Genomic DNA, 25,807 nt, shown 5'->3' with positions numbered 1-25,807 from the left:
TAAGCTCTCCCAGTCCAAGGACAGTCCCAGGAATCAAGAGTTTTACAATCATGAAGACAGATAACCCACCCCAGGTAGCCAGCAAGCCACACTTTATCTTAACTCCCTATATTTCCAAGGAAAAGTTGCTGTGAGAAGGTGGGCCTGTGGTCGTCTTCCCAGGCAGGATAATGGGAGAAGGTTCCAGGCTTAATGCTCAGGTGCCACTGAGTGCAAAACATGCCCTGATTCCAAGTCATTAAAATGGACAAGGGTACATCTTAGAAAAACTGAAATCACTTTAGGAGTTCCCCAGGAGCTCAGTGAGTTAAGGATCTGGCGTTGTCACTGCTGTGGCCCTGGTGACTGCTGCATCGCAGGTTTGGAGCCTGGCCCGGGGAACTTCTGCCTGCTGTGGATGCAGCCACAAGACAAACAAATGAAACACCAGGAGCTCCCATCGTGGCTCAGCGGAAACAAATTTGGCTAGCAACCATGAGGACACAGATTCGAACCCTGGCCTTGCTCAGTGGGTGAAGGATCCAGCGTTGCCGTGAGCTGTGGCATAGGTCGCAGACGCAGCTTGGATCTGGCATTGCTATGGCTATGGTGTAGGTCGGCAGCTATAGCTCCAATTTGATCCCCTAGCCTGGGAAATTCCACAGGTTGGAGGTGCAGTCTTAAAAAGACACACACACACACAAGACAAAAAATATATATATATATATAGAGAGAGAGAGCCATCGCTAGTTGCCTCAACTGAAATGGGCATGATCATTTTCATGGGCTATTTAAGGGAACAGTCTCCTGTGTTTCTTTTCAGCTTTCAAATCAAATTGCAAACCAATGGCTTTCACGCATCTGAACCTATGACTTTAATGCGTGTGAGCTGTTGGAGTTTTACAATGGTCATGAAATGACAAAGGCACACATGGAAGCCCTGGGAGCTCCGGAAGCAGAGCCTCTGGCTTGTCCGAGCCCCTGGGCGCAGTCTGGGGCAGGGCACACTGGGCCTGAACAGTTTCCTAAGCTTCTCAAGTTGCAAAATAATAATGGTCCCCATTTTTGACACCCCCCCCCACCAGTATATACCAAGCATTTTACAGATATCATCTCATTTAACTGACACGCTAACCCTGTAAAGTATTACTCTTTGCATTTCACAGACAAGGAAACATTGCTGGTGAGTGAGGGAGCTGGGATTAGAACCCAGGCAGCCTGCCTCTGGATGCAAGCCCATAACCACCACGCTTACCATCTCTCACTAGAGTCACTCCGTCTCACATGAGATTCAGTGCCATCAATAGAAGCTTACTTGATGCAATTAGCAATCCTGGGCTCCTTTAAATAGCACCCAGGGAATTGAAATATATCTATATTTAATTACAAATATAAATTTATTTTTTTTAATCAATGAAAAAAGATATGATGGGGAGAGAGGATTCCATAATGTGGCTTCAGAAACGTATTGTCCTCCTCAAATAAAAGCAGAATGACTACACCACAGTATGTGTCGTCTGACAGTGACCATGTGTCATGGGCTGAATGTGTCTCCCCCAAATTCAAAGGTTGAAGTCCTAGTCCCCAGGACCTACAAATGTAACTGTATTTGAAGAGAGGGTCTTCCAAAACATGAATTAACATTAAACAAGGTGATTTGGGTAAGTCTGGTGCCTTAGAGAATGAGAGTAGGACAGACACACAGAGGGTAGACCCTGTGAAGATGACAGAAAATGGTGAACGGGCATCTCCTTTGTGCCACCTCCAAACATAACTCTTCAGCATAAGGATAATTTTGAGCTGATTATTTTTTTAAGAATCTGAAGACACATGAGAAGCTCTGAAAACAGGAGCAGACATTACTCTTTTATAAGGGAAATTTACATTAGAAAGGAGCCTCGGAGTTCCTGTTGCAGCTCAGCTCAGAAGTGATGAACCCGTACTAGTATAGACCACTATCCATGAGGATGTGGGTTTGATCCCTGGCCTCGCTCAGTGGGTTCAGTATCCTGCATTGCCATGAGCTGTGGTGTAGGTCACAGATGAGGCTCGGATCCTGTATGGCTGTGGTGTAGGCTGGCGGCTACAGCTCAGATTCAATGCATAGCCTAGGAATTTCCATATGCTGCAGGTGCAGCACTAAAAAGACAAAAAAGAAAAAAAAGGGAGGGGGGGATAAAGAGAGCCTGTGCTAGGCAGAGAGCTATTATCAGAGATCAGTTTCCCCTGAGAGACTGACTGCTCTGTGGGGCAGGGCAACCTTCGCTTACCAAACATTTCCTCTTCTCACCTTCCACCGTTTGAAGCCCCAGACCCCCAGCCCTTTACTTCCTTAGTGCAGGATGGCATATCAACTGCAATCACCTGGTCACCTTTTGAATCTCATCTCTTTGTGGGGCTCCCAGACATGTATATGCATATGGACGTAATTAAAAAATTTTTTTTCTATCATTAATCAGTCTTTTATTGGGGTGGGGGAGAGTCTTAGCCAAGAACCTAGAAGAATCGAGGGAAAACTATTTTTCCTCCCTCCCTTACCATGGGCATCCACAAGCCAAAGAGAGAGGCCCTCAGAAGAAACCAGCTCTGCGGCCACCTTGATCTTGGGCGACCCGTCTCCAGAACTGGGAGAAAATAAATCTCTGGTTGGTTAAGCCCCCAGTTTGTGGGACTTTGTCATGGAAGCCCTAGCACACTCCTACACAGTATATTTACCGTGCCATTTCCTCTTTCTGGACGCAGGAAAACTTTTCCCAGTCTCCAGGCACTGGGGTGAAGTCCCTGGGACTAACTGTGACCTCAGGTCTGCAAATAAAAGAAATATGCTTCCTTCCTAGGTGAAGGGATTTAAGAGTAAGTGTTGATCCGCCATGGTCCCTTTCTCCTGCCTGGCCATGGACCATGGAGACCACCTGTTCCGGACAGCGCAGTTCCAAGGTGGCAGAGCTTCTGTCCTACTGGCTCCTCGCGTGACCATGTGGAGCACGGTACTTTGCTAACCTGCTTTGCACATAGAATGTGAGCAAGAAATACATTTTTTTAAGCCACTGAGGTTTCGGGGTTCATTTGCAACTACAGCACAGCCAAGCCTTATTTCTCATATAACTCAACCTCAGAAAAGCGGTTCATTTGCAACTACAGCACAGCCAAGCCTTATTTCTCATATAACTCAACCTCAGAAAAGCTGGGGTACCAAAAATGGGTATTTCAGGAGTTCAGTTACCTTTGGTGAACCCATATTAAATTTCTGCTTTTGTAGGTTAAAAAAAAAAAAAAAGGTTGAATGGGGCAATTTTATTTATTCATCTTCTAATAATTATGCATATTTGCAGAAAAGACCCTAGAACCAAGTTCTACCACTTTAAGTTGACAAATGATATACCTGAGACCCATTCAGATGCATTGGTTTATCAAAATCGCAAAAACAAGTTAGCAGAACTGAACCCTAAACCAGAAATTACATTTCTATTTTTCTTTCTTTCCTTTTTTTTTTTTTTGCTTTTTAAGGCTACACTTGCAGCATATGGAAGTTCCCTGGCTGGGGGTTGAATCACAACTGTAGTTGCCAACCTACATCACAGCCACAGCAATGCCAGATCCAAGACACACCTGGGACCTACACCACAGCTCACAGAAACACTGGATCCCCAACCCACTGAATGAGGCCAAGGATTGAACCCTTATCATCATGGATACTAGCCAGATTCATTTCCACTGTGCAGCAACGGGAACGCCTGAAGTTACATTTCTTTTTGTGAAGGCAAGTTGGTAGCATCTATTAAACAGTACATCTCAAATAATAATCATGCTCTTTCACATATCAATTCTACCCCTAGAAACTGATCTACCAGAAATATTTGAGCAGGTGTGCAGAAATATAGAGGGAAGAAGACCCACTGCGCTAGCCCTAGGTGTGATGGTAAAAATTTAGAAATAATTCAAATGCCCCCTCATAGGGCAGTGGTTAAATGAATGATGGTTCATCCATCTGCACTCAAATCTATATACTCTAGTTAAAAAGAAAGAGGTCAATCTCTTTGCTCAGAGTAAAAGACGCCTAAATCATATTCATAAAAGCAAGAAAGGACACCTAGAAAAAGAAAATAAAAATACAACTCATCAAACATTTATTAATATCCATGTCCTAAGGTATCTGAAGTACCTGACACTCAGTAGGCACTTTTTGCCCTCCCCACCTCCTTCTTCCTGCATATTGCTTAGATCATTGCAAAAGAATCCAAGGATTCGGTCCAGCTCTACCATCTACCAGGTAGGTGATCTCAGGCAAGAAGCTTCAGTGAAGCTGAAGAAACTATAGCACTTCCTTCAGAAGTTGCTGATAGGATTCCATGAGCCTATGTACACAAAGGCTCACGGAATCCTTAGAACTATGCTTGGTACACAGTAAGTATTTAATAGATATTCATCATTATGGTAATGATCATATTCATCTCTAGAATCTGGAGAAACCATTTCTTTAATTTGTATTGTATTTCTGCTTTTTTACCTCCTTTAAAAAATTACCTTGTAAGAAAACATAATAAATCATCTTGCTGATTTTGCTTACTGAAATTAAATAGAAAGGTAAAGCAATGCTTACCCCCAATAAACTCTAGCAATATTAGGCCAATATTTAATGTAGTTTTTTAAGACAATTTCATTATTTCATTACCAAAGGGATAACTGCTTTTCTGAGAAGTTAATATTAACAGTCATTCCCAGCTAAAGAAATGATTTATCAGGGGCACATATCTGGACAAAATTTTCATTGAAAAAGATACATGCACCCTTATATTCACTGCAATACTATTCATGATAGCCAAAACATGGAGATAAGGTAACTGTCCACTGACAGACAAATGGATTAAGAAGATGTGGTACCTATACACAATGGAATACTCCTCAAAAAAAGAACAAAATAATGTCATTTGCAGCAACATGGATGGAACTGGAGACTCTCATGCTAAGTGAAATAAGTCAGAAAGACAAATACCATATGACATCACCTATGTCTGGAATCGAATATATGGCACAAGTGAAAGCTATCTACAGAAAAGAAACAAACTCATGGACATGGACATGGAGAACAGATTTGTGGTTGCCAAGGGGGAAGGGGATAGAGTGGGATGGACTGGGAGTTTGGGGTTAGTAGAGCCAAACTACCGCATTTGGAGTGGATAAGCAATGAGATCCTGCTGTATAGCACCTGGAACTATATCTAATCACTTGTGATGGAACATGATGGTGGATAATGTGAGAAAAAGAATGTGTGTGTGTGTATATGTGTGTATATATGTGTGTGTGTGTGTATGATTGAGTCACTTTGCTGTACAGCAGAAATTGACAGAATGTTATAAATCAAATAAAAATTTTTTTAAAAAAAGAATGTCAAAAAATTATAATAAAATAAAATTTTTTTAAAAAAAGAATGTCAAAAAATTATTTATCAGATATAGCCAAGGTGCCTCTTCTATTGCAGGATCACCTTGGGCCTTTTCCTCTGTTCATTTTGGTAACAGGGTGGTTATGGCAAAGGTCTTTCAAATTCATAGAAAGAACCTTTTATGTAACCAAAGCCCGACTTACACAGGACTTTCTATATGAGCACCTTCCCAGGGCATTCTAGGTATCAAGTAAACCAGCCAAGCTTATTTCTTAAGCCTGAAAGATTTGTGCAGCTCTATAAACAGACTGGAATTAAAATGCAGTTCACCCACAGTTCTGATCCAGAATTTCTTTGGTCTGTGGATGCTCTTTGGGATCTAGTACAATCTAGACTCCAAAGAACCAGTGAGTACTGCGTTGGCTGTTTAAGCATGGCAAATGACTGCTATAGAGGCCCCCAGAATTATAGGATCTCTTTGAGCCTTTTGTGGCAGCTGAGCTCCAGACAGGTTGTATGTTCTGCCCAAAGTTTTACAACAGGTTAGTGGTACACACTAGGGCTGGAACCAAGGTAGTGGCTTCCAAACAAAGATGCTCCTTCCACCGCTGGCGAATTGTCCTTCTTTCGTTTTTGCTTCTTGGAAAACTGAGCAAAGTTAAAATAGCTCATTCAAGGTCAGAGAGGCAGTCAAGCAAAACTGGCAATGCCATCCGGCAGATTATAAAATCCTGAATGGGGGTGCGGGCTCTGCCCCCGCCCTCCCCCCCCCCCCCCCGCGGGCCCTGGGTGAATGCTTTTGTTGATTGTCTCACAACACAGTTTAGGGAAAGTTTCTGCCTTAGTGCTACGTGTTTAACTTCAGGTTCTAACAAACGCGCCTGTTATTACGAAAGCAGGCACGCCCCCCAGCGCCCCAACCCTGCGGCCAGCAAAGGTTGTGGGGGCGGATACCCACAGCTCTCTGGGGGTGGTCTCCCACCCCTAGCGACTGGACGTTTGCCCATGGCAACTTATCAGCAACGTTTTTCTCGCGTTGGCAACCCGGAGATGGTAAATTGGTGTCAGTATGAGCCGAAGGCAGAATGCTTAGGCACAGCTAGTCTTGAAGGTATAGAGGCTCCAGGTGAAGGCTGAAGATGTCTGGCCAAGACTGGTTGGTATAAGCCTCACCTCCTGCAACAGTCCAGGGACCGCGTCAACTTGATCCTGGTAACTAAGTACAATTCAGCTAACGCTCCGACGCCCATCAGGACACCCCCAAGTACAGAGTGGCAACTTCCGCCTTGGTTGAAAAGCCTCTCCTGCCCCGCAGAGCATTCTCACCCGCACTTTCCTACTTCCCACAGAGCGAGCGCCTTCTGTGAATCCTGCTCCAACTCCCCCACAGGTGGGTGGTAAAAATCTCACGCTCCAGCTAGGTGTTCGGCAAGCGCGGTTCCAGGAGCTGCACGCACGGGTGGGAGTGGGTCCCTGGGATCACGGAGTCGCGGGGGAAGGCACCAAGGCTTCCGGCGCCTCTACACCCCTCCACCCACTCCCGAGCCTGGGGCAGGAGGTGGTTCGCTTCCCAGGAAGGGGTCAGCTGTGCAGCCACTGGAAGCACGCTGAGCAAGGCAGGGGCACCACGATCGCGTGGAGACAGCGTGGGAAACTCGGGGCGCAACAGGAGTCAGTACAGCTGGTCTAATGTAGTAACTAGGCTAACACTGGGGAAACGCCATCCAGATATGGACAGCGCAATTGGTGGGCAATTGGTATTCGGAATTATAATCCGGACGGTTACCAGCCGACATTCGAGGCGCTCTCCTCCTGTGAAGGAAGAAAGCATTTGGAGACCAGGGCACGCAGACACTAGGGGTGTGGGATTAGAAGAGAAAAAGCCCCTCCCTAACTATGGGATGTCTGAAAGGGGTCTGAGGACAGCTCTGGACGAGGGGGTGGGGAGTGGGGAGACGCAGATTGGCGCGGGGCTGCTCACCTGGCCGGCGCTCTGCAGGTCCATGCCGGCGGCGGGCGGCTGCTGGGCGCCCCGGCAGTGCCCCTGGCCCGCGCCGCAGCCCCGCACTGAGCGTACAGAGCGGCTGCACCCCGCGCCCCCGGCCTCGCGCCTGCACTAAGGGGCTCGTCGTTCCGAGGGACTCTGGCCGCGAGCCTGAGCCTCTTTGCGCCTTCACTCCCTAGACGCGTCCTGAGGCCGGCGGGTGCCTGGGTCCTAGCGCCCCTCCCGGGGTGTGAGCCCCGAATTCGAGCCTGCTCAGCGCCCCCCCGCCCAGCTACTCCGCTCCCCGCAGCGCCTCTCCCACCGCTGGAGGGAAGTCAAGTCTCGCCTCCTCGGCCCAACCTGGCACTTCTTGGGCCTCTGAATCCCAGCACGGAGCTTTCTATTCCCTGTGCCCACCCTTCTCCACCCTCTTCTCCGTGTGCAGCCATCCCCAAGAAAACATTGCAGGATCAGATTTTCCTCATTCCTCGACTCAAATTCATATACGCTGTTATTATAAAGAGATTCTAAAGTCAGAGAAATTCATCATTATGTATAGACAGAAGACAGTTGGATGGATGGATGGATCCTTTTTCCTCAAAGTTAAAGGAGGTCTTCCGTATTCAAATGAATTTGTAAAAGACACCTAATTATGTGTATGTTGCGTGGTGGGGTGAGCAGGTGAAGGTGTTGTCCCTCAGCCTTAATTTTGCGACAATTTACCAAGGTGAATCAAACGGGGTTTGGGCCAAAGGTGCTGCTACCCTTACGCCCCCTTCCAATCTCTTTAGGAAGCTGGAATCAAACGCCTGGGTAGATACAATGAAGCTTTGAGAGGCTTTCAAAAAGTAAAGAATGGAACCCAATTAAATGCCTCAGCTGTAAATAAGCCTGGCATCTAGTTCATGGTTATTATCACACTTGCCCCATACCTGGCCCCTCCAAGGTGGAGGGATTTCTACCAAAGACCTAGAGAGCATTTGCAATGGTCCTTCCTTTCTCAGCTGCCCACAGGGCTGAGTCAGTCTAGCCAAAACCAAGATCAACAACAGCAATCTCTTCCTGCTGACTTTTCGCATTCAGAGGCTGATGAGATTTCTAATGGCAGAAAAGGAAAACAAGTCATTTTCAGAAGTCAAACCTGGTTCACAGGATACGGAGTGAGACAAAGAGAAACACGATGATTGGGGTGTTGCCATAATCAATGAACGGCAGCCATAAGGCATGAGAGTAGCAGGACTGTAACCTTTACTTTTTCTAGGGAGCCCCAAGTCTTTTCCCTCAGAAGCAGTCCTCTCTGCATGGACAGACTTCAGGATGGTCCCCAACCATCTGCACCTCCTGGTGTTCATGCCTTTGTGAAACTCCCTCCCCTTGAATGTGGGGGAACCTGTGACTTGCTTTCTATCCATAAAGAATGGCAAAGGTGGGTAGGGGGATGGGCTGGGGGTTTGGGATGGAAATGCTATAAAATTGGGTTGTGATGATTGTTGTACAACCATAAATGTAATAAACTTCACTGAGTAATTTAAAAAAAGAATGGCAAAGGTAATAAGGATGTGACTTCAAATGATTATGTTATAGTCTTGCCAGGAGTCTGTCTCTCTCTCTCTCTCTCTCTCTCTCTCTCTCTCTCTCTCTCTCTCTCTCTCTCTCTCCATGGTTCTGATCAAGCAAACAGCCACGATGGGGTGGTAAGGAACTGAGGGAGCCTCTGGCCTAAAACCAGTAAGAAACTGCGGCCCTTAGTCCAACACACTGAGAAGACTTAAGTCCTGACAACAACTGGGAGAGCTTGAAAGTGCACCCTTTCTTAGGTGAGCCTTGAGATGAGACTGGAGCTGCAGCTTACCCAGAGGACCTGGTAAAACCATGCTCAACTTCTGACTCACGCAAACTGTGAGATAATAAATGTGTGTTGTTTAAGCCACTAAATTTGTGGTAGTGTGTTATGTACAAGCACCCAACTAATACACTTCCTTCTCCCACAGATGGAAAAGTGAGGCAGAGGAGACTAGGTAGAAGGGTTAAGGTCACTGAAATGAGCAGTGTACTTTATCGTTATTTCGCAATCATAGCCTTTTAAGGCCCTGCATGGGCAAGGAAAAGCAGCCCAGCAAAGCCGTGAGAAGGTGGAAGATCAAGTTCAGATTAAGACTAGACGAGATGAAAAAAAAAAAAAAAAAAGACTTGATGAGGTGGGGGTAAAGCAACAGAACTTTAAGAAAATTGGAGGCAAAAATGACCCAACAGGTAAAAGGATAGTTTGAATCACGCATGGTAAATCAACCCAAGCAAAAAATGCACATGTTTTCAGAAAGAAAAGTAAAGTAAAAGGAGAACAAGAAAGAGAAAACCAGTAACACAGAGACAATGAAGAAAGATAAAGGCACCAAATCCTCTGAATCCCCTTTTTTTTCCCCCCATTATCTACAAAAGAAGAACAAAAGCCATATTATTCACTCCTGCAAGTGTGGGGATTTTCCAGAAGAGCTGCTCAAGAAGTACGAGGAGGTGTCTGTGCACAGCACACGCCTGTGGCAACCAGCAGGTTGTCTATTGTTCCCAGATATTGCACAAAACCAGATGATGTCTCCAAACTATGAGCCCGAGTTCTGAGGGTCCACATGTATTTGCTAGCTTTTGGGTGTCTTTGGATGCCTAAGGTTTAAGTTTTCTGGTCCATCCCTGCTATCACACAGCAAAATCGAGCTGAATGCTGAACCCTGTTGTGTACCTTGAAGGGGATTACGGAGCGATGCATGATTTTTTAAAGAGAGGAAGAGAGGGAAGGAGAAAAAAGAAAGAAGGAGAAGGATTCAGCAGAAATGATCACAGCCCTGTAAATCAACTCTAATTCAATGAAACGTTTAAAAAACAAAAACAAAAATTCAAAAAAAAAAAAAAGGGGGAAGGAAGGCGAAGGAAAGGGAACTCAAGCACAGAGCAGGAAATAAAGGAGGAAGCGAAGAAAAGAAGGGAAAAGAAATCAAAGGCCCAGAGTTCCCAGTCTCTTGGGGCTGGGCTGACAGGTCTAAACAACATAACGAAGCCCTATTTCTCATGCTTCTCACTGCCCACTGGACGCCTCTCTGTCAGTCCCACCGAGATTTCCCAATGGAAGTTTCTGAACCAGGAAGCATCATCTTCCTACCAAGTCGGATTGCCAGTGGTTAATGCCACTAACTCTCCCGATTCAAACCCCAGCCATCTGGCTTCCCTCCTTCTCCCTTGCTCTCCATACCAAGGAGCCACCTCTTCCACCAAAATGTCACCGGCCTGCCCTCCCTTTGTACCCCCACTGCCAGGAGTGAAACAATGCCTGTCGCCTCCCCTGGACTAGGCTAGGGGAGTAGCAAGGGTTAACATGGCATGATTTTTTTTTAATTAGTGATTTTTATTTTTTTCCATTATAGCTGGTTTACAGTGTTCTGTCAAGTTTCCACTGTACAGCAAGGGGACCCAGTCACACACACATAGGTACATCCTTTTTTCTCACATTATCCTCTATCACAGGTGACTAGATCTAGTTCCCAGTGCTATACAGCAGGACCCCATTGCTTATTCGTTCCAAAGGCAATCATTTGCATCCACTAACCCCAAATTCCCAGTCCATCCCACTCCCTCCCCCTCCCCCTTGGCAACCACAAGTCTGTTCTCCAAGTCCATACCATGGCATGATTTAATCAGAGGTGCTAGAGTCCAGCCCACTCCTGGCTTGTGCCCATAATGTCTCCTCCACCCAGATTTTACAAGGCTTGTAACTTTCTCAAAGTGTTTTTTTTCCCCCATAATTGCTTCAGCATCGGTCTATCCTAAAGTTCAAAACTGTAAATGCTTCTATTGTAATTCTTTGTGCCTTTAAAATCTCCGTAAGGCTATATCTACACTCCTTCTCTGAAGAGCCACTCAACTGAGGCAGAGGAGACATTTCTGTGGTGAAGGGAAATGGGCAGCAAAAAATTAACTTCACCCATTTTCACAGCTTCGCTGATGGCCCTATGTGTCTAGCTGTTTAGAATATGAGAGGGAGTAAGGCGACTAACTTGTGGTTGGCTGTTGGCTTTTGGTGGCCCCAGACGTGTGGGGGAATCTTCCTGTTTCAGGTCTAGTATCCCAAGCAGAGATACATGGTGGGGGAGGAAGAAAGTCATTTTCTCATATGGAATTAAAAAAAAAACAAAAAAACAAAAAACAAAAACACCACTCAGGGTTGGAAAGGAGGTGATTATATGTTGAAAACAAGAGTTTTGGTTCCACTGATGAGGCTAAAACAAATGAGGTGCACTATCGAGGTTCCTCTGAACCTAACACTGCTCACTCGTGGTTGGAGATTGAAGCTGTTGATGGTGCTGACAAGCTGGTGCTGACAAGCTGGTGCTTGCAGGACTGCCACGGAATGAAACACCAGTACAATGAGGGGCTACCAGTGTTTGATAATTTCCAGAGACATCAAGTCCATGGTTTACCTTCCATGGCAATATGTGCACTAAAATCCCTTGGAATTCTTCCATCCAGTTGGGATAACATTATTTCATTCTCACCATCCCTACCCCAAACCAAAGAAATACACAAACAGTAACATTACTGATCTTCTAACAAAGGAACAGACTGAAAGGCCCCTTAGTGTCACCTGTGGCCTCCATCCTCTTTTTTTTTTTTTTTTTTTTTTGCTTTTTAGGGTCACATCTGCAGCATGTGGAGGTTCCCAGGCTAGGAGTTGAATCAGAGCCACAGCCACAGCCATTCAAGATCTGAACCCCACCTGCGACCTACACCACAGCTCACAGCAGCACCAGATCCTTAACCCACTGAGCGAGGCCAGGGATCACACCCGCATCCTCATGGCTCCTAGTCGAGTTTGTTAACTGCTGAGCCACAATGGGAACTCCCATCCCTCACTCTTAATATGTGAGAAGATTCAGGATCTCAGTCCTAATTTTCCCTCATCATATTAAATCTCAGCCCAAAGCTAGTAAAGCTACACTGACAAAACCCAACACACCTCCTACAGAATTCTGGACCAGACATTCTCCAACCTGGATTCCGGTCCTCAGGAGGGCTCAAGTCCGAGTGAGAGAGAGAGAGAGAGAGAGAGAGAGAGGGAGAGAGGAACAGAAAGCTTTGAGCAAACCTGTGTGGTCACATGGGTGAGCATTAGCCCTGGGGCCTGGAGTTACAGATTGGCCAAGAATAAATGTGGCCTGGGAAGTTTAGCGTATCAATAAAATCTCTCTCCCTCTTATCAGCAGGAGGCCATAAACATAAACTTGCACTTGTATCTGAGGAGAGGCCACTGTGTCAAGTGGCGGCCATATAAGTCCTTTCATTGTGTTTGAGAGCTGAGCCCCTCCCCCACTCTTCTTGGAGACTTATACCCAAAATACAGATAAAACACCCTGTACACGAGATGAATCCATCCTGTCATGCTGCTTACATTCTAATGGACGGAAGAGATAGTTAACATGAAAAAAATGAAAGGAAGGAAAAGATCGTTTTATCATGAACTGAAGATAATAAAACAACTTACTGCAACAGAAAGAGACTGAGAGGAGGGGGGACTCTGAGAGGTCAGAGGGCTTCTCAGAGAGGAGACGTTTCAACTGACACATGGATAATCCCCAGGAGCTGGGAGTGCAAAGATCTAGGGAAGAGGACCCCAGGGAGGGAAAAAGCCAGTGCAAAGTCCTTAAGGCCGTGCAAGCTTGGTAAGTTCCAGGAAAGGACAGGAGGCCAGTGCGGCCAGGTGCAAGACGCCGCCGGGTAACAGTGTTCAGCAGAGAAGAAATGCATAGGATTTGCTTTTGGAAAAGACTGGCCACTGTGTGGAGAATCCATTCTAGGGATTCGTGGGGCCATTGGAGCAATCCAAGTGAAAGGCCGTGATGATGGGGAGACAGCAGTGGAGATTGCAGAAAGGGTCAGGCTGGGGATGCATGGGTTTGAAGGTGAGGTTGCCGAGATTCGGGGATGGAGTACATGTGGGGAGTGCAGTGAGGAGAGAGGAGAAACAGCAATACCTCCTGTGATTTTAGCCTGAGCAGGTGGGTGGATGGCGGTGCCATTGACTGAGATGGCGAAGGATGAGAAAGGAGCAGGAAAAGAATGGGTGGGGAATTAAGAGCCTCACCCTGGTTGTGTTCAGTTGGAGTCTCTATGCTTTCCCCAAGGGAAGATGTTAAGGAGGCAGCTGGATCTATGTCTGGAGCTCAGAAGAAAGGTCAGGGTTGGGGCCATACATCTGGGAGTTATCGGTGTGTGGATGCTACTGTGAGCCTCGGGGCATGTAATCAGAAAGAGCAGAGACCCACGCTCTGGTTCTGCCAACGCTTAGAGGTCCAGCAGAGGAGAGGCTAGCAAGAGACAAAGCAGCCGTGGCCTGTGGGATAGGAGGAAAACCCACACCAAGAGAAGGAAACTATTTTACCAGCTCATCCGCTGATCCAAAGCGCTAGAAAGCGGAGAACTTCTGCAAGATTTTACATGGAGATTTGCCCATTATAAAGACCAGTTTGGTGGTGGAGGGAAGCATGGGTTGGAGAAGGCTTTTGGAGGCAGAGAGACAACTAATAATAATCCAGAAGAGCAGACGAGAGCCGGAAGGACAGCCCTTGGCATCAGGGATGGAGAGGAGGGGAAAAGAGGAAAGAAAGCCAGGGATAGAATAGGACTTGGAAACTGAAGGGCTGTGAGTGGGTGACTCCTGGATGCTGGCACTTCCCACCAAGGCAGGCACCAGCGGGGCAAAAGCAAGCACCCTGGTGAGTAGTTCTGAGTATACAGGGTCTGAGGTACCTTTGCAACACACAGGAGAGCTTGTCTAGCAGGTAAGAGGAAACAGGTCTGCAGGTGACAGGAAATGTCTGGATTGGAGCTAAAAAGTCAGGCATCATCAATATAAAGAGAGGAAGCTCTGAGCAGGAGAACTAAGGATCCAGCCTCGACGGCTTTCAAGAGGTGAACAGAGAGAGGCCTGGACAAAGGAGACCACAGGAGACGGCCAGAAGGTAAGTACTCTGCCCTCAGGCCAGAGGTCAGTCCCAGGGTAACATCTTCCAGGCCAAGGACATCAAAACCCTAAACACCCTCAAGACTGCAAGTGGAGAGAGTTATTCTCTAACTGAACTGGAGTTCTTATAGAAAATGAAATATAGCTCTAAACACACACACACACACACACACACACACATTTAGCCCAGCAAAACTTTCTGGAACTGAATGTTTTGGCCTCCTTTAAAAAATGAAGTGGAGGGAGGAGTGAGTAAATTTTAAAAAACACTTCTATTTTCCAAATTTATTTACAAATTAAAATGCATTTTAATCATATTCTTACAACTGTCAGGCTTTTTTTTTGGGGGGGGGGCACACTTATGGCATATGGAAGTTCCCAGGCTAGGGATCAAATCGGAGCTGCAGCTGCTGGTCTACACCACGGTCACAGTCATGTGGGATCTGAGCCATGTCTGTGACCTACACCACAGCTCACGGCAACACTGGGTCCTTGACCCACTGAGCAAGGCCAGGGATCGAACCTGCATCCTCATGGATTCTAGTCAGATTTGTTACTGCTGAGCCATGACAAGAACTCCCTGGTAGACTTTTTTTTTTTTTTTTTTTTTTAATGAGGGCAATATAGATAATTAAGAAATCCTTGCCCTTTAGATGCTGACCAACACTCACTTATATTTTTCACCCTCTCTGCTCCTCATCCCCAGCTTCTTTTTCTCCTCCAATTACTAGTCATAATATCCAAATTAAAGAAAAGAATGTAGGAGTTCCTGTTGTGGCGCAGCGGAAACAAATCCGACTAGGAACTATGAAGTTGTGGGTTCGATCCCTGGCCTTGCTCAGTGGGTTAAGGATCTGGCGTTGCCATGAGCTGTGGTGTAGGTCGTAGACACAGCTCGGAGCAGTTATTGCTGTGTCTGTGGCATAGGCCGGCAGCAACAGCTCCAATTAGACCCCAAGCCTGGGCATCTCCATATGCCGCAGGTGCGGCCCTCAAAAGACAAAAGACAAAAATAAATAAAGACAAGGACGTACCAATTAACAAAACCCTCTAGGAATGAAGCAACTCTGTAACAAAATTGCCCATGTTTTAAAACCAACCCACCACCTTTGTAAACTGGGTGGATTCGTGTTAACACACATGCAGGTTCAGAACATTGCTGAGACCTTGTACCCTATGTTCAGCGGCTAGGGGCTAAAAAAGCAAACACATGAGCACAGATAAACAAATCTCCTCACCTACCTCCCATTTGTTTGCAAAGAGTTAAAAGCAAATAATACTGACCCTCCAAAAAAGTTCTGCAGTCACTGAGGTTTGTCTGGACGGCCCCCAGCCCCTCTCCCGTACCAGTTCTCTCCTGTCCCCAATCCAGAGCCTTGCTTTGTGCCCTCTTGACCTCTGGCTCCTCTTCTCCCTGCGGGAGGAAGGAATGCCCCCTCTACTGAGTTTACTGATTGGCTTAGGGCACTTTGGTGCAAATGCATCTGAGTCAAAGTGCTACCTTGACCAGGAATTTGCCCTGCAAGACACAAACTTACTGGGACTTGCTTCCTATTGGTGGGTGGAGGGAGGAGGCATGGATGGATGCCAGAGATAAAGTAAACAGGCAGGACAGTCCTTCAGGACCCAACTTACCTTCTCGGAGACCTCCAGCCTGTGGAGGGGGCAGGAGAGGGGCCCCCTCTATTGCACCCCTAGTGGCCTGCATTCTGCGGGCCCAGCACTAGCACTGCACTGCCTGTGTCATATTTGTAGCTCCTACCAGACTAAGCTCCTTGAGAGCTAAAACTGTTTCTGTCTCATTTTTGGATTCCCAGACCAAAAAAAAAAAAAACAAAACAAAAAAAAACGAACACAAAAGCACTCAATTAATGGTCACTGAATGAATAAATGAATGAACGAATGAGTGGTGGTTGGGATGCAGAAGTTAGAATGCTGCCCTTTTAAGTGGCTGGAAAAGATTGAAAGACTGAAAGGAAAGACTCTCTTCTACCTTCCCAACACCATGAAATGGCCTTTGTTCCCTGGGAGGTGCCAGAAGCTTTGACCTAGAAAGGACTAGAAACAGAAAAATAAATACTGTCTGCGTCTCTTAGGCCTGAGAATGTTAGCTCCTGACCCTAATTTGGGGTTCTCCTGACCTAAGACCCCAGATTCCCATTTTATGTTGCTTGGTGTTCTTGATGTTTCATCTATCACATGTTACGCACATAAACATTTACTGGGGCCTGCAAAGGTCCAGGCACAGTGCTGAGCAGCAAGGATTCAACGATGAAGAAACCCAGCCCAACCCCTGTGTTTGGCTACCTTGCAGTCTAACTGAGTTACTGTCTAGTGAACTGTCTCAACCAAAGACGCCTTCGCCAACTACCCATTCATCCAGCCACCAAATCTAATCTATTCCCTCTGTTAATTAATTGTTATAAATTCCTGAGAACAACACGGGGTGTTTGGAACATAGCTGTTACATGAAGGCTTATTCAAGTTTGGAATTGTTTACTGTTTTGGAATCATAGAAATATTAAAGCCAAAGAGGATTATGCTAGATAGTCTGTTTGCCCCTCCAGATGGGCCCTCCATGCTTCCTCCCTGACTGTGTGCCCTGGGAGGCCGACAGGTAGAGAATATCTCATGGGCCCCTGGGCCTCTGGCTTGCAGTCAGCTGGGTTCAGCAAAGGGAGGTACCAGCACAGGATGGGAGCACAGGCAGTAGCTGTGTGTCTCCATGGCAACACAGAGCTCTTTCTCAGTCCCACCATCCTTCTAAGAGCGGGCTACCTTTGGCCCACAGGTAGTAAGAGCTCCTCAGCTCTCACTAGCCCACCATCTCTTGTTGGGTTTCACTTAACCCTGCCCACACCCATCCATCCCTGTGCAGGACAAGCCTTCCTCTGTTTCTTAAAGAGCCTCTGACACAAAATCCATTTCTTTCAACCTCCAGAGGTGGAATCACAAACTCCCCAAGAAAGGGTCTACTTTAACTCTGCAGCCATACAGCTCTTTGGAGCCACACTTCAATTCTACTATCAGCATACACAGACTGATCTTTTAAAATATATCCTAGGGGTTGAACCAAAGTATGTACGACAAAGGTCAGGCCTGCGATGCCAACTAAAACAAGCCTACAAGGAACCAAGAGACAAATGTTTGGCATTTCAAATTCCAAGAAGTCATAGCCTGTAGAATCAAGTCCAAACCTTGCTGTGAGGCTGACATCTCCCAATACTAGCTCTTTCCCTAAGTCATACCCTTAAATGGGACAAAGTGCCATTTACAAGTGATTTCCCACTCTTTTTGTTCAAAACTTCCCTCTGCCTGGAACACCTCTCCCACCCCGGGTTCTGAATGTCTGATCCCTTCCCACCCTTATGAGGTCTAGTGCAAATGGCTTCATCATAAATGGTCAAGCCTCCTATCATGTTCCCAGTCCTAAAATAGCTTTTTCTTTGCCCCCTCTAGATACCTGAAGCATTTTGTTGGCATTTACTCATATCACTTACCACCCACTAGTGTTAGAATTATCTGTCTCCAGGTGGTTTTCTCACTCCTAAGGCTTGAAGAGTCCTGAGGGCAGGACAAAAAGTCTTTGTTGCCCACCCCCCCGCCAAAGGCCTACTGCAGTGCTTCAAAAATCGAAATTTCTAACTAAACGTTTGTCGACTGACTTACTGCAGACAACGAATGAATTAATCATCAAAATCACTTTCACTTGGAATGGTGACATAATTTCTTCTGAGTCTCCAAAGACCAAACCATATTTCACATTTTCATCCAGAAATAGCAAATTCTTAAAAGCACATGGCACTATATTTGAGGAGAAATATTTTCAGATTGTTTCCATATGTGTTTCTATATATAACCATTTACACAATATTTTAAATCAAATTCAACTCCATGTGGCCATGTATCTTAGAAGCTCATAATGATGACTAAGGTCAGAGTCTAAAACAATAACAAAAAAGTTCCTTAAAGATTTGTTCACTTACCCTTCAGTTCTGCTCATTCTCTTGATGTTTCCCTTACAGGCTTGGCTCCGATGTCACTTTCTGTTTGTGACCTCCAATTTCACCAGGCAGACTGCTCTGTCTCCTGAGTTTCTACTGCCCTTCTTACAGACCTTTCTTATGGCTTTATCCCACTGCTCTGTGTTACTTACAAGTCCATGTCCCAGTGAGACTACAGGCTTCTCAAAAGCAGGGACCCAGCCTTGGTCACCTACCTCTGTTTTCCCATCACCTCACAGGGCACCTGGCACAGAGGGAGGACTCAAAAAACATATTTGAGGAGGAGTTCCTGTTGTGGCACAGCAGAAATGAATCCGACTAGAAACCATGAGGTTGTGGGTTTGATCCCTGACCTCACTCAGTGGGTTAAGGATCTGGTGTTGCCGAGAGCTGTGGTGTAGGTTGCAGACGTGGCTCGGATCTGGTGTTGCTGTGGCTGTGGTGTAGGCCGGCAGCTACAGCTCCAATTTAACCTCTAGCCTGGGAACCTCCATATGCCATTTGTGGGCCTAAAAAAGCAAAAACAAAACAAAACATGAAGTATTTGGAATTGAACTAGCCTAATGCCAATTGTGCACTTTGGCCCCAAAACCCAAACCCAGGCTTTCCTTGGTTTAAAATCCTGCAACACTTGTGAATCCCATGAAACGTAGGAAAACATACGCATACACCTGCTCTTTGGAAGTGGTGTCCAAAATTTTAATCTAGCCTCAACTACTTAACCAAATTCCAGTAGGTATCATGGACTCCTTCCACGTGAATTCTTTGTGCTTGCAGCTCTAGGACAGCACCAATTCAGCAACATGTCCTCCCCCCCGCTAAAGCAGGGAACTTGAGACAGGGCCATGGTTCAGGCCAGGGAATAGAGAGAGGAAAGAACACTGGAACGGGACTGGGCATTTGACCTGCCCTCAGCCCCTTGCATACATGATCCCATTTAGTCTCACACGATCTCAGGACTAGCACAGCTCCATTAGCCCCACGTAGCAGGAGGACATCTCTGCAGGTCAATGGAACCATCATTCTTAGACATGCTACCACTGGTTGGGGGTGTGGGGGACTCTGTTGAAGTGCGTTTCAGGATGGGAGGGTCAAGTTCATCTCTAACATCACCTCAAGCTGCTGGTCTCTTGAGTCACTGCCTTCAGGATGCTGACCTTTCCATTAACTGCTGCCCCCAGATCTTTCCCACATCAGGGTGCTGGCACACGCTACTCCCTCTGCTCACTGGTCTCCCTGACTCTCTTCACCCGGCTAATTCCCACCAATCCTCCAGGCCAGTGGTTCTCAGAGCTTGGACTCCAAACCATCAGCCTCAGCGTCACCCAGGATCTTATTAATAATGCAAATTCTTGGGACCTACCTTGGGGATACTGATTCAGAAACCCTGGGGTCAGGGGTGGACCGAGAAACCTGTTTTGTAACAAACTCTCCAGGTGATGCTGATGCATGTTAAAATTTGAGAAGCACTGTTTTAGGCTTCACTGTCACTTCCTTTTTTTTTTTTTTTTTTTTTTTTAGGGTCACGTGAGGCATATGGAAGTTCCCAGGCCAGGGGTTGAATTGGAGCTATAGTCACTGACCTATGCCAGAGCCACAGCAACGCCAGATCTGAGCTGTGTCTTCAACCTACACCACGGCTCATGGCAACGCCGGATCCTTAACCCACTGAGTGAGGCCAGGGATCGAACCTGTGTCCTCATGGATACTAGTCAGATTGGTTTTCCACTGAAGCCACCATGGGAACTCCAACTGCCACTTCCTCAGAGAGCCTTTCCTCGACCCCAGCTCTCCAGACTGTATTATGCCCCACTGTTATTCTCTCTCATGACAGCCATTCATTTATCACCATTTGCAAATCATATAACTGTTGGGGTTTCTTTGCTTAACATCTATCTTTCTCACCAGACTCTGAGTTCCTTGAAGACCGGGACCAGGTATACCCAAAGCCTTACATGGTGCTTGCCATAAAGTAGGTACTCAATCAATGCTTATTTATTGGTTGTTTTTTTGTTTGTTTTTTTTTTTCTAACCATACCCTGCTCATGAGCCAGCCTGGCTGTGAGACTCCAGAGTCCTTCTGGAGCCCACTGTGTGGACTGTACCTCTAGACATGAACAACAGCGTGAAAGACAGGCAAGCCTCATTTACCCACTCAGAGTGAAGGCCACCCATGACCCCATGTCTCAGCCTCTCTTGTCTTTCCATTGCTGAGAAGCCACAGGAATAAATGGGGGTGTGTGTGGAGCAGGGAGGGGGATCAGGAGATAGAGGTCACTGTTGTTTATCAGTAGCTTGGGTAAGCAGTATGCTCAAGGAGGAGGGCAAAATTCTTAGCTATGTGAGAGTTTCAGATCCTGGGTAGATTTGGAGCAGCCTTGCTTTTTGCTTAGAGCCCCTCTGAAGCCAGCACAGATGACTCAGTGTCTCTGTTCACACGACAACGCGCTCTTCTCTTTGAGGCCTAATGCGTATGAGAAGGAATCAAGGTTCACTCTCCACCTTGGCCTGGTTAGACAGGTAAGATGTTCGGATTTGAATATCTTCACAAAAATAATTTTTTCAATAGACACACATTCCTCCCCATGGCTGATGAACGCTGCCTCCTGACAGGAGTGTCTCACTATGCGCATTTCACCCCAGTCTTCACAAGACACAGGAAGACCGAGGATAGCTCCTGGAGGATTATGGGTAGCTGGCTGCTGGGGTCATGACAGCGGTGGGGGATGGGAGAAGGGCCGGGGGCCTTGTCCAGGGGACTCTGGCTCAGGGGAACCTGTACCATGGACCCCATACCATACCTCAGTGTTACCTCCCCCAGCCACATGACAAGATCATGAATCTCTAAGGCAGACGTATCCTGGCAGAGGCAGCCCCTCCCCCAACCCAGCTCCACCTTGGAGAGCAAGGTAAGGGTCAGGTCAGCCATATTTCCATGTTCCTCGGCTCTTCTCTTCTAATCCCTACTTAAGAAGACCATTCTTCTCCCCACGCCGTGTCCCTGAGTCTGGGGGCTCACCTGTCCCTTCACCCCACGTCTCAATCAGCACACTCCTATCTACTCAGTCCTCATACACTTCCCCAACCTTCAGAGTCTATCATAAAGAAAACTCAGAGCAGTGGAGCCACTTGGCTGGGCTAAGACTTAAAAGCAGACCCTCTCTGCAGCCACTATGCAAGCAGTATGGAGGCTCCTTAAAAAAACTAAAAATAGAGCTACCATATGATCCATAATCCCACTCCTGGGAATCTATCCAGAAAGACTGAAACTCTGGTTTGAAAATATACATGCACCCCAATGTTCACAGTGGCAGTATTATAATAATCAAGACAAGCAAGCAGCATAAATGTCCATTACAGAGGAATGGATAAACAAGATGGGGCACATATATACAGTGGAATACTACTCAGCCATAAAAAAGAATGAAATCATGCCATTTGCGGCAACATGGATGGACCTAGAAATTATCACACTCAGAGAAAGGCAAATACCATACCAGTGACTCCATGACATCACTTCTAGGTGGAATCTTTAAAAATGATACAAATACACTTATTTACAACATAGAAATAGAGCCACAGACATAGAAAACAAACCTATGGTTACCAAAGGGGAAAGGGAGGGGAGAGGGATAAATTAGGAGTTTGGGATTAACATATATACACCACTATACATTGAGCAGATTAGATAATCAATAAGGACCTACTGTACAGCACAGGGAACTATCTTCAATATTTTGTAATAACTCATAATGGAGAAGAATCTGAAAAAGAAAATATATATTCCAAATATATATATATATATATATATATATATATATATACATTGTTACATAACACACATCAACTACATTTCAATTTTTTTTTTTAGGGACGCACCTGTGGCATAAGGAGGTTTCCAGGCTAGGGGTCCAATTGGAGCTGTATCTGCCGGCCTACACCACAGCCACAGCAAAGCCACCTCTGTGACCTACACCGCAGCTCATGGCAACACCAGATCCTTAACCCACTGAGCAAGGCCAGGGATCAAACCCGCATCCTCATGGATGCTAGTCGGGTTTGCTAACTGCTGAGCTACGATGGGAACTTCCACATTTCAGTTTTTTAAAAAAAGCAGATCCTCTGTGGGGCTCTCCCATCCCCAGTTAAAATGGAGAAGGCGAGTGAGGCCCTACTATGTGCTCGAGGCTGTGGACGCACTTGTTTTCCTTTTCTCATTCAACCCCCACAGTAACTCTATGACAGGCCCGGCGTCTCCCTTTCACAGATGTAGAAACTGAGGAGCAGAGAGTTTAAGAACCTTCCCAAGATCAAAGAGCTCGTGAGGAAGGACTTGAACATGGGCCTGTCTGACTACAAATTTCATGCCCTTGTCCCTCCAGGGAGCCTTGGGAAAGGGGTGTCTAAGTGACACCAGTATCCCACTATGGAACCAAGAGATGTCTAGTTCTATCCTGAGCACATGGAGTCCACTTTTGTCCTCTCCATCATTCATTTCTACAGCCTTGTGTTAGATCTGTAATGTTTTGGCTGATGGAAATGGCCTGTGTCTCATTTGCATCCCCTGGCCCTTGGCCCCCCACCTCCAGCCCAGCACCTAGTAGGCAGCGCTTGAGGCAGGCTACTTTAACAGGCACGGGCTTTCAGGAATGGGTCTCAGGTGGGCTGTTGCAATGGAATTCTAAAGGCCTGGCCCTGAGCTGTGTACATGCAGCCCCTTCTGACCCAAGCAGCTCCTACCCTGGTGGGTCAGTGAGGGGTGAGACACCAGGACAGCTTTTTCTTTCTTCTTCTTCTTTTTTTTTTTTTGCCTTTGTCTTTTTAGGACCACACCCACAGCACACGGAAGTTCCCAGGCTAGGGGGCGAATCAGAGCTACAGCTACTGGCCTACACCATAGCCACAGCAACTTGGGATCTGAGCCATGTCTGTGACCTACACCACAGCTCATGGCAACGCTGGATCCTTCACCCACTGAGCAAGGCCATGGATCGAATCTGCATCCTCGTGGATACGAGTTGGGCTCGTTACCCACTGAGCCACAAGGGGGAACTCCCCAGGACAGCTTCTGAGGTGTCCTCTCTGGCTTTCCACACTGTATTTCTAGAGCACAGGTTACTCTATGCCATTTTTTACCTAAACCGACAGAGTTTAGCCAGAAGAGTTAACCAGACAGAGTTAACCAGAAGTTGAAGGCAACACCAAGTCAAGTGTACGAACTACTGCAGACTCAGTAAAATACAGATCCAATTTCATTGGTGCTACTGGAAACCTTACTTTCAAAAGCAAAACAAGCAAAGCATGGGAAGCAAATGCAGTGAAAACTCACTGACTCCCATTTCTAAATATCCTGGAAGATTTCAGGTGACAGGAGCTGGCGCCCTGCCACCTCTCAGGGTGTGGTTGTCCTTGGGCCTCTCAAATCCTCAGACTCTGTTGGTTTACTAGCTTGGAAGGCCCGAGGCCTCCCTTATCAGGCGTCTGCATCAGAATCCTGAATAACAAACATCTTCTGAGCGGAGTACAAGGAAGTTGAGATTTCTCTGGGGTCAGAGGCTGAAAAACATTGAAAAGCTGGCGACAGGAGGCCGTCCTGAAATAGTGGCTAGTCTGCTGGGACCCAGGGAGGGAAGAGGGCCCCACACTAGTGATGCTGCATCTGGAGCTGAGGCCGTGGGATGCAATGGAGGGAGGCAGTTTGGGGGCTGAGGCCCCAGTGCCATGTGAGGAGCTGGGGTACAGCCCACTCTGTTCACTTGCTGGACACACACGCCACTCTCTCCTCCAGCCTAGACACACCTCCAAAGGCTGCTTCTGCACTCGGGGACCTAACTTACCTTTGCCCTAGCCAAGGAGCCCGAACTGCTCCTGCTCTTCTTTCCACATCCACCTCTGTTCCTGAACCTGCCCTGCCCCTAAGGGACAGAAGGTGTGGGGCCCCACCAGGGCACAAGCAGCAGAGTAGTCCTTGCACAGGCAGTTCTGGGTTAGGGAGCTGGAACCACGCTCCTGGTGCCAGAGCCCAGATTCAAGCTCAGACAGCAGCCAGGGCTCTGTGCCAAGGCTGCCGTGCAGCCTCACTGCTCCCTGGCCTCCCTCCAGTGCCCGTGCCAGGAAGGAACAGCCTGTTACCAGAGAGCAGTGGGCAAGTGGACGCCTCAAGCTCACACTTCTTGGTGGGGTGGGGGGCGCATGCCCTGGAGGAGCCTGGTCCCTTCTGCCCTCTGAGATGGTCAGGTGAGCATCAAGGGAGAGGCAGCCAGGTGGGAAGATAGAGACAGACACCAAATCCTGTAAGGACCCTGGCTTCACATTAATTAAAAATATTGTTTTTCAGGCCCAGGCACAAATTCACTTGTCATCACTTGCGTCCTAACAGAGGGGAAAAAAATACAATGGAAAATTAGATCCCGTGTCACAATGTCATGGGTATAAATAAAATGAAAGGCAAGCTTGACGTCAGTAATGAGGATTCTCACATTCCACTCCACTTCCTCATCATTAAACAGGCAGCTCAATTTACCCCCTCGGGTGGTGAAAACCAGTTGGTGTAAACAGGTGGGGGCTCTGACGCTGTGGGGGCCACGTTTCTTCTCCCTCAAGAGTCCCCAGTCCCACAGGGCAGGCCCCACTTCCTGGGCTGGGCGTTTCCTGGGATGCAGTGGTGCTCTCAGCCGATGGATGTCACAATTCCTTCGCTCACCCCCTCATCTTCCCCAATCTATTTTCTGTCTCTCTCTCACTTTTTCTTTCTTTCTTTCTTTCTTTCTTTCTTTCTTTCTTTCTTTCTTTCTCTCTTTCTTTCTTTCTTTTCTTTCTCTTCTTTCTTTCCTTCTTTCTTCCTTCCTTTCCTTCTTTCCTTTCCTTCTTTCTTTCTTTCTTTCTTTCTTTCCTTTTCTTTCTTTCCTTTCTTTCTTTCTTTCTTCCTTCCTTTCCTTCTTTTCTTTCCTTCTTTTCTTTCTTTCTCTTTCTTTCTTTCCTTCTTTCTTCTTTCATTTCCTTCTTTTCTTTCTTTCTCTTTCTTTTTCTTTCTTTCCTTCCTTCCTTCCTTTCCTTTCTTTCCTTTCTTTCTTTCTGCCACAACTGCAGCATATGGAAGTTCCTGGGCTAGGGGTCAAATAGGAGCTGCAGCTGCTGGCCTACACCACAGCCATGCCAGATCTGAGCCACATCTACGACCTACACCACAGCTCACAGCAACAAACACCAGATCCTTAATCCACTGAGCCAGTCAAGGATTCGAACCCACATCTTCACGGATACTAGTCATGTTCGCTACCACTGAGCCACGACAGGAATTCCTCTGTTTTCTTCCACTCAAATTTCCCTTCTCAGGGGCAGCCAGCTTGTCCCTTCACCAGACTGCCTAGGAATATATGGAGGTGATATTTCTCTTCCTGCAGAAGAGGAAGGAAAGTACAGGAGGGGAGAGATGAGTGCCCTCTTGC

General features: G+C 46.8%; 1 protein-coding gene and 1 long non-coding RNA gene across 16 annotated transcripts in view; one reads left to right on the top strand and one right to left on the bottom strand.

Annotated features, from left to right (window-relative positions):
* Positions 1–25,807, bottom strand: part of PDE8B (phosphodiesterase 8B) — a 329,914-nt gene that overhangs the window by 283,837 nt on the left and 20,270 nt on the right. For 9 of the 15 annotated variants that reach the window (XR_014838091.1, XR_014838094.1, XR_014838092.1 and 6 more), the window contains exon 1: positions 7,344–7,511. The exons of 4 other annotated variants lie outside the window; for them this stretch is intronic. Coding sequence is in view for 4 of the 11 variants with exons in the window: in XM_021084470.2 (XP_020940129.1) it covers positions 7,344–7,367 (24 nt within the window). In the remaining 7 variants the exon portion in view is untranslated. Of the gene's footprint in view, positions 1–7,343; positions 7,512–15,990; positions 16,382–25,807 lie in introns of those variants that run through there. 2 more of the 15 variants (XM_085013887.1, XM_085013882.1) reach the window with 2 other exon arrangements.
* Positions 6,324–9,281, top strand: LOC146405596 (uncharacterized). The gene is made up of 2 exons (XR_014838099.1): positions 6,324–6,752; positions 7,547–9,281. It is a non-coding gene; the product is annotated as an uncharacterized LOC146405596 (long non-coding RNA).

This window comes from Sus scrofa, chromosome 2, assembly GCF_054392235.1.
Source record: "Sus scrofa isolate SSC_HxYL_T2T_F1_AM1 chromosome 2, Sscrofa_HxYL_maternal_Yorkshire_Landrace_v2.0, whole genome shotgun sequence".
Lineage (NCBI taxonomy): Eukaryota > Metazoa > Chordata > Mammalia > Artiodactyla > Suidae > Sus > Sus scrofa.
Note: the sequence above shows the minus strand (reverse complement) of the source record. Positions and strands in the feature narration are given on the sequence as shown.